At 40.1% G+C, this 9159-nt stretch overlaps 1 protein-coding gene across 1 annotated transcript; it reads left to right on the top strand.

Annotated features, from left to right (window-relative positions):
• The first annotated feature begins 1135 nt into the window (after window positions 1-1135).
• Window positions 1136-9157, top strand: LOC121509085 (golgin subfamily A member 7B-like). The gene is made up of 5 exons (XM_041786309.1): window positions 1136-1168; window positions 2127-2252; window positions 4918-5070; window positions 5151-5252; window positions 7948-9157. The coding sequence occupies exons 1-5, from the start codon at window positions 1157-1159 to the stop codon at window positions 8029-8031; spliced, it is 477 nt and encodes a 158-aa protein (XP_041642243.1). The 5' UTR covers window positions 1136-1156; the 3' UTR covers window positions 8032-9157.
• Window positions 9158-9159: the final 2 nt, after the last annotated feature.

Genomic DNA, 9159 nt, shown 5'->3' with positions numbered 1-9159 from the left:
GCATAATATGTGACCTTTAAATTTACCCTCTGAGCACAAGCTTGATTCAAATTGAATGCTACAAAATTAGACATACATTAGGCATGTGGTCCTAATAGCCTACAGGGATTTAAGGTAATAGAGTGTTTGAAGTTACACCACATTGCATTGCATGGTGGGTCGTGGGCGCCATCTTTAAAGGTATGCATATGGTTAACACTATTATTTACCTATTGTGTTTGCCTGAAATCTTCAGAAAATCAACATGGTAGGGCAGTGCTGCATCTTAACAACTGCCACAAGTAGATACCTTGTCGTGCAGGAAAAAAAAACAAAAAAGGGGAACACTTTATCACATTTACCAAGTGGAAAAAACAATCATTATCATATTGCTAGTACAACTGTTGCAGTTCTCTCCAGTTTCCCTTAGTGTCTTCGTGTTACGTTGAAATTGAGTTATTCCCTGTAGGGTCCTTTTTCCTTCCCTTCCTCCATTCATCATCCTCTTGATTGTGTTTTAGACATTGAACTAGCTGATTAACCATTAATTCCGCCATAATTGCGACGGCCTCTTGTTGCTGCTTGCATACATCACGACTCCGCTGTGCCTGAAAGTACTGCCCCTCGTCACTGATTGGTCCTGTTGCTTTCTAACCGGGCCCAAACAGTTCAGACAGGAGCTTTGCAGGATGGATTCACCAGTGAAAAATAAGGAAACAGGCGGATCCATCTGCTTTGCAAGGTTATCATTGATCCCCAGAGGGGAAATTCTGGAAGGTGTTTTAGAGAGACAGTATATTGCCAAAAATATTTACGTGAGATTTTCACTTTTAAAAAATGTTAAGCACAGTTGGAGTAAAATACCAGCACAAACTCATATGTTGTATCATTACTAGATTTTGCAGGTCAGATGAAGCCAGACCGAATGAAGAGCCGTTTGAGAGCCGAAAGAGCCGGCTCTTTTTGGTGAGCTGAACCAAATGACCCGGATCTCTAAAAAGATCCTAAATTCCCATCACTACAAAATACAGAGTCAGACAGGAGACTGTACTCCTGAATCTCCGCCCTACCGACTCTCTCGGCCCGCCCCTCACGCCCCGCCTCCAACCATCCCCTTGTCCCACTAAAGCGATTTCAGCGCATGCAGGGACTCGTCCCTGCGGCTACGGATGGCAACATGGCGACAGAGGTAAGCTTATCATGTTTTCTGTTAGATACCACACCTTTGCTTTCGACTACTAGCTGAATTTGTGCGTTATATTTGTGGTTAAACAGGCGTGGGGGCAGTGAACACGGTCAATGAGAGCAGTAAGGCTGCACACGGTTCAACTAAATCTAAATCACTACTGACTGCGCTGTCCTACATTATCAAGCCGGTTTTGTCCTGGGCAGGTCGTTTTTTTCCTTCCGAGCGCTGGCATTTGAAAGGGAAAATCACCAACAGTAAATTTGTAACTCAGCTGTGCTGTATTTTAACCGAATAATGTGGGGAAACAATAAAATACCGCGCGATTTTGAGCTGTGTCGGTGAAAGCAGATCCGTCGTTGTGTGTTGAGACGCTCGGTTAATCCGGTGACAGGCCACTGAATGGACACTGACCACACAAACAGCACAAACACTCCAACAAACACGGAGAGGAATCAGCACCATGGACAGCCGCCCTGACCTTCCTCACTGCATTTTCATTTCACCTCCATCTGTGCTCTTACAGATGCCATATACACGTAAAGTATGGAACAAAAGTGATGTTTACCAAACACGCAGTGTGATCCAATCAACATGTCCACCTCTAAGAGCCTTTGTGTGGCCTGTGTCCATCAGCTTCATCTCTCTCTGCCTCATCGATCTGTTGTAGTGAAATGTTGGAAGCGTTTTTACTTCCCAGCAGGACCAGAGGAAGACTGTGTGTGAGTGTGATTGGGGGGGATACTATGTCTGATACTGGGCTCTGCTCCAACAGACTACAACAGCAGACACCAGTCAACACAGTGATTGATCACATCTCACCTGCTTCTCCTCAATCATCCAATACTTTCCAATCATCTGATGTTTGTACATATTAGGAGCAAAAAGGTGCTCTGGGGAGGATTCAGAATTACTCTCTGTACCAGGTTGATATTTTTCTCTGTTTTTTCTTCTTCTTCAGTTCCACAATCTGCAGGAGTTGAGGCACAGTGCGTCTCTGGCTAATAAAGTCTTCATCCAGAGAGACTACAGTGAAGGAACTACCTGCAAGTTCCAGACCAAGTTTCCATCTGAGCTGGAGAGCAGGGTGAGGACACTGTTGCATCCACCTTCATGTAGATGTGTTTTGTAGTCACCAGTACTGGGTACAAGAGAGTAATAAATTTAATAATAATAGATTTATTTATAAAGCGCTTTCAGTCAAAGTGCTGCGAGTAGTAGAAGTATTTTCTTTGTTTATCCTCATTCCTAGTGTGGGTTCAAATGACTGAAGTTAATTTCTTTATTCATCCTTGAGCCCTAAAATATGTATCAAGGGCTCAAGTTTTAGGTCTGAAATACATATAATCAACCTCTTAATATTGGCATATTGCATATCAGCAAAAACATTGAACAACTTCTGATAAACATTTACAGTTTTTTCTTGATCTTGAGAACTAGTTGCTCATGGTGCAACTGACCACATATCATAATTAGTCACCTCATAAACTGAGGTGGAGCCAAGCGTGTTAAATATCTGGGGCATAGCACAAATTTAGGAGGATCAGAGATACAGTATGTGCCCCCATAATTTTTTTTTAAATCAGCAGGCAGTTATATACACTGTTTTCAAGCAATATTTATTAAAAAAAGGTAGTTTTAAAATGCCAACAAATTAAACCAATAACTTGGGCAAAAATCATGTCATTCCACTTAAAACAACATCCTTTAGTGCAGGGGTCACCACCGTATTGATTGCTATGTTCAGGTAGGTCTTTAAAACATTTTACCGACATTTTGTTTTTTACAAAATACAAAGGAAGGCAAATCTGCATTTTAAAAAGATTTTTTTTACAATAGGGTCTTTGCAGTTGGCATCCATCCTGCCTTGCTCATTGGGATGGGAAATCCCACTCTTTTAAGAGATCCAGATCATTTGGCTCTGCTCAGTAGAGCTGAATGTTTGACTCATTAACAGCTCTTCAGCTTTTAACATGTGCTTTAAAAAATGAAAATGATGAAGGAAAGGAAACTGGCACCCAAACGGGGGCTAGTTAAAGTGGCAAACGTTAAAAAGCTATTTTGTAGAACAGACTCGTTCATGAACAGCACATCATTGGTCGCATACCTCACAAGGTTTATTCAGTTAATGGTTCATCACCATTTCAATAAACAGCATGTTTGTGATAAAATGAAGATTTTTGTATAAGTTAAAGAAGCTCAGCTAGCCCTTTAGCTCAGTACTAGACTCCTCTAGACTCTCTTCCCCCCCTTATCTGTCTAGATGACGCTAGATGCTAGGAGGTCTGCAGGACTGAGTAATTTGTTAATCTCTTTCACACCAGCTAAACCTGTTAAAGCATGGTAAAAATATCTTTTTCTGTAAAGTCTAGGGATAATATTCAGTATATGTATAATTTTCCAGGTGATAGTTGCAGCATAGAAGTTTATTTAGAGCTGTAAAGTACTAACTTTACACCATTCTCATTCATTTCTAATGGCTGTCCCCCACTTCCTGCCCCCATCGGACATTCAGGATGGATCAATAGGACCTATTTTGCATACTTGCATATAGTTTTGCAGTCCACCAGTGTTTCATTAAAAAAAAGTGTTTCAGCTTTTCATAAGTTTTATTTTTCGCTATGCTACATATTGTAGGTTGTTAAATGTAAAGGTCACTCTCAGTTATTGAGAACTCTATCTACTTGCTGAAATGTAGGTAAAATTAAATTATATCAATTTAAAATAAAATAAGTTTTTATATGTTTATATGCAACATCAATTTTAGTATCTAATTGTTCTCAGAGTGTCCTCACCTTTCAGAAATCCACTTATTAAGAATCATTTATTTTAAGTATCTGAGTTTTTTAGTTACAAAATGGTTAAAAAATAGAGAGAGAGTGGGGAATGACCAATCGGCAACCTCTGTGGTTGAAAAATGAAGCCAGTAACACAGGTGTCTGTTTGATGCTAGCTGCACACCACCAGAAGTCATTTACTGTTTAAATGCTGATTTTACATCAGAAATAAAAATGTTTACAGCTTGGTTAAAAAGCAGATTTCAGTTAGATTGGTTCATGTCTTTATAATCACCAGGGCTAGAGCAAGAAGAGTTCAATATCTGGTTCTTAGACCAAAACTTGGAGGATTTGTGTGGCCTTGAAATTTTTCCTTATCAGGTAGTTAGACATACTGTGTTCAGACTGAGTTGTTTTCCTATTTGTATGCTGGCTCACCTTGGGGCTTACATGCACAGGAATTTAGCTGCAGCGGATTTATTTTACATGCAGAGAAATCTTCCATCTATTGGTGCATCACATAGAGCCTCAACCATGAGTGTTTTTGCTAACAGATCATAGATCAAATGTGATCCATTGCACCACTACTCATTACTTTCCAGACTGAAACCAGCAAGTCTGACGTGTTCATAGAAACATAAATAAAACAAAGAGGAATGAGTAAAACTGATGAAAAATAGATAAAGGAGTTTACTGACAGACTGTTAAAAATTTATACAAAAAACAAAAACTGGTAAATAGTCTCTACAATATGTGCTCATTTGGAAAAAAAAGACATTGCTGTGTTTCAAAGGTCTCTGCATGCAATGGCACTCTGCAGACTGGAATTTAAACTAAATATTTTTTTAGGAAAGCCCTGGTGATAAAGACAAACACCAAATCACCAAAGTGTTTCCAATTTACTGTAAAATCTTAAAATCTTGAAAATATCAACCAATTCTAACTCTTCTTCCCCTACGTCTGCTGTGTCTCCAGATTGAGCGGACATTGTTCGAGGACACTGTGAAAACACTAAATACCTACTATGCTGAGGCAGAAAAGATAGGGGGCCGGTCTTACCTGGAGGGCTGTCTGGCCTGTGCTACAGCATACCTTATCTTCCTCTGCATGGAGACACGTTACGAGAAGGTCAGATCTCTGGACAAGAACAATTACAGTCTTTTATAGAGTTCAGCAGAGTTTTCATTCTTCTCTTGTTTGTGTTTCAGGTGTTAAAGAAGATCGCAAAGTATATCCAGGAGCAGAATGAGAAGATCTATGCTCCCCGAGGGCTGCTTATCACAGATCCTATAGAAAGGGGAATGCGTGTTGTATCCTTTCTGAATATTAAAAGTGGGTAGGCCACTTTGGTGTAGATTCTATGTAGAAGCATGTGAAAACACTGAGATCTACGTGTGACTGAATTTTTGATTTAGACCGTTAGAAAGTTGTTCACGTCTTTCCTGGCTTAGTTTATTTGAGCACAGCAAATATAGGAGACATCACTGGTCTTGATGGGGAATCTAATTCTACAATGATATAAGATGGATAAGTAGTTAAATTCAATACAGTCTTGATAGCTGATGCCACTGCCTTCATTGAATGTGAACAGCCAGCTACATGCTGAGTTTTTGTTCATCTATCAGCGACAGTGGCCTATGGGTCATTAAAAGTAGCATAAAAGAGATTTGTGCCAGAAAACAGTGAATTTAATCCCTAACTTCTGTCTCTCTGCTGTGGCACAGAGCCAGACTGCTGCACTCTGATCAAAAGCATCCTTTAAAATTTGAGAAGCAGTTGTAAAACTGCTTAAGCTCTGTCAGGTTGCACAGGGATTGGATGTGAACTGCTATTTTCAAGTCCAGCCACAAATTTTCTATTGGATAAAGATCTGGGCTTTGACTCAGCCTCTCTAGAACATTCACCTTGTTGTCTTTAAAACATTTCTGTGTAGCTTTCGCTGAATGCTTTAGATCTTACTGGACAAAAAATCGTATCTAAAGCTGTAGTTCTCAGGCAGACTGAATAAGATTGTCCTTCAGGCTTTTCCTATATTTCACTGTATTTATTTTACCTTCTATCTTTACGAGCCTTACAGGGCAGCCTGCCCAGAAGCATCCCCACAGCATGATGCTGCCAGCACCATGCTTCACAGTGGGGATGGCGCATTTATGGTGAAGTGCAATGTTTTATTTCTGCCAAACATTGGTCTCGTCTGATGGCCAAACAGCAACATTTTGGATTTGTCAGACCAAAGAACTTTCTTCCACTTGACCATGGAGTCTCCCACATGTTGTTGTGTGCAGACTCTCCCATCTCAGCTGCTGGAGCTTGTTACTCCTTCACAGTAGTCAGGTGTCTTCTTGGCATACTACACTCTACAACATGACTTTCATATGACTTCAATTTTGATGTGTACAGAAATTAGATGACGACTTGGACTAAACGCAGCTGAATCGCTGGCTATGACGCACACAGATATGCAAGAAATAAACGTCATCAGTGTACGCCATCCAACTATGCCACCAGTACTGTTGTAAATATAGAAGCAGTAGCAACAATAAAGCCGTTGTAATTATAGCATTCATATGCTTAGAATAACATCTGAGATCAAATTTTGCTCCTTCTTGGAATCCTACAAACCTTTGCTTTCTGGCATTGTCTCCATTCTTATGCTAACTTGTTTGTCAGCACTAGTGTCGCGTTTATTGTACAAGTTATACAAGTTCTTGTTGCATTCTATTTGTTGGTTAGTCTATGTAGGTCGTAGCAGCAGTCACATTGTGAGATGGTCATCCTAAGTTGTTACCTTTGGTTGCAAGGCCAATGCAACTGCTGTCTCTTTACATATGTGCCATATTCCTTCCATTTTTTTTTATGATGGATTAAACTGAACTCAGGGGGATGTTTAGTGCTTTGGAAATGTTTTTATCCATCCCCTGACTTGTACTTTTCAGTTACCTTTTCTCTGAGTTGCTTGGAATGTTCCTTTGTCCTCATGGTGTAATGGTAGCCAGGAATATTGATGACAGGACCTTCAAGACACAAATGTCTTTATACTACAGGTGATACCCATTTCACTAATTGTGAGATTACTCGCACCAGTTGACTGGACCTCTGTTGAATTCAGTCAGACACTTTAAAGGGGGTAAATATTTATGCAGTCACTTATTTTACCATACATAAAATATAAGACATACATACATACAGCTTTATTTAGTTGACATTATTTTGTGGAAATCCTTTTTCACTTTGACATTATTTTCACATACTGTTTTTCCATCAAAAAGCCAAATTATATTGACCATGACTGATTTACAAAATCAATAAAAAGGCAAAACATTGAAGGGGGTGAATACTTTTTATAGGCACTAACCAGAGTAAAATGCTGAGACACTTGGCTGTCATTCCCAAAACTGTAGCTGCTATCATCTTACGTTGCATGCAACCTGCCGCCATTTAAAAAAATCCCCCTGTTCATCGGTAATTGCACAATAGGGATACATGTGGTGCAGAACAGGCCTGTGAGGCAACTTTTAACAGCTTCTTTACCTCATCAGGACAAAGTCCTGTGAACGAAAATGGTGACAGGCTGTAAGGTTAATAACCTTGATGATCGCCAGTCTGATTAAAAAACACCTCATTTTATGACAAGTGGCCTGTGGAGGTGGGCAGTGCGACTCACAAGCTGTGAGTCTGTGCTTCGTAACTTTCATCTGAGGCTAAGAGCTCATCTACCTATCATGTAGCTCATCTAAGCTAGCAGGGTGACAAATTCTACATGTACAAAAAGAGTATCATCATGCAGGATGGCAGTTCACACCTGTTTTTCCTTCAGAGATCCCCTAAACAGACTGAACCTTATACACTGGTGTAACCCAAAGTATATTCCAGAGTTAAGGTGGCCTGGTGGTTAATGGCACATTCATCTCTCTTACAACAAACTTGAGATTTTATTTCATTGCTTTACACAGACTTTAATCACATTCCAAAATAAATTCATAGTCCTTAACTTCTCTCTATCAGATAGAGATTTCCATCTATGAAGACCGGGGCTCCAGCGGCTCTAGCTCAGGGAGCAGCTCTGTGTCTGGCAGCACTGCTCGATGACTGGGTACCTCCTCACAACCATGTCTGCCTGATCATCCACAACCCTGAAAGACGACTTAGGACAATGATAGAACTCCTGCTCCAACACTTAATCCGCACATCCCTGAAGCTGCGCTCACACAAAGGATTAACTGATTTTGTGCCAACAGTAAAATTGTTCACGCTTCTTCCACTGTATCTACTTAAAATGCACACTTTAATTGTTTTTTGCAATGTGAATGTGCTTACAAGTTTGTTAAGTGTAGGATGCCTCAGTGGGGGCTCAAAAAAGTCACTTTACTGGTAAAACTTTGTGTGATCGTACCTTCAATCCTTCTTGAGGTTGCCACAGCCCGTGTTAAAAGGATGGAGGGATGTGATGGAGGAAGGGAATGTGAGGGGAGGACAAAGGACCACAAACCTCTTCAAACCTCATACCTCGCTCTATCATATGCGGTCTACAGCCTGGCCCCGACCACAGTGGACCCACCAGAAAACTGGACTGAACTCATCTCCACCTGCTCAGCTCACCAGGCACTGGCTTTAACTTTTTTTTTTTAATCCGTAGCTCCTTATCAATGAATGGCTTTTAGCAGATGTAAGTGGACTGTTTAAGTAGCGCATCAGAAATTTCAGCTTCCCTGAGCCAACATCATGTGTATAAATAACCTTCTTCTCCCTCTCTGCTGATGTTAATCATACCATCTGGTAGCAGATGGATGTCATTTAGCCTGACCATGTGTATTATGTAGCAAATCTTTCATTTTCTCACATGAAGCCTCTTATTTAATTTGTAAGAAATTCAAACATAGACGTGCACAAATCCAATCCTTGTGGTTTCAATAGATGAGACCAGCTCTTCCTAATTTGTAATTATGCAAGACATTCTTTGTATTAAAAAGAGTAGACAAAGGATGGGTGGAAAGTCTTCCTGAATCGTACTTGTGGTGTTTAAAATTTACTAACCCTTCCTTGTGTTCTGAACAAACTTCCAAAGAATAACTACTGCCAAACTCTGGCTTAGAAATGTGAATGTCTCTAATTTTGGTGGCATTTTGTGCAGGAATAAACTTTCGTACTGCTTATTGTTTGATACATGTGGTAATGAAGTACATATGACCAGTGTCAATAAAACAATTTCATCACACC

This window comes from Cheilinus undulatus, linkage group 4, assembly GCF_018320785.1.
Source record: "Cheilinus undulatus linkage group 4, ASM1832078v1, whole genome shotgun sequence".
NCBI classification, from domain to species: domain Eukaryota; kingdom Metazoa; phylum Chordata; class Actinopteri; order Labriformes; family Labridae; genus Cheilinus; species Cheilinus undulatus.
The sequence above is the reverse complement of the archived record's forward strand: the minus strand, read 5'-3'. Positions and strand labels throughout refer to the sequence as shown.

Bases quoted from the DNA above. Each gene is read 5' to 3' on its own strand.
- LOC121509085 (XM_041786309.1), top strand. The intron at 5,071-5,150 runs GTCAGATCTCTG...TTTGTGTTTCAG, and splicing joins TGGAGACACGTTACGAGAAG to GTGTTAAAGAAGATCGCAAA. The intron at 5,253-7,947 runs GTATCCTTTCTG...TCTCTCTATCAG, and splicing joins TAGAAAGGGGAATGCGTGTT to ATAGAGATTTCCATCTATGA.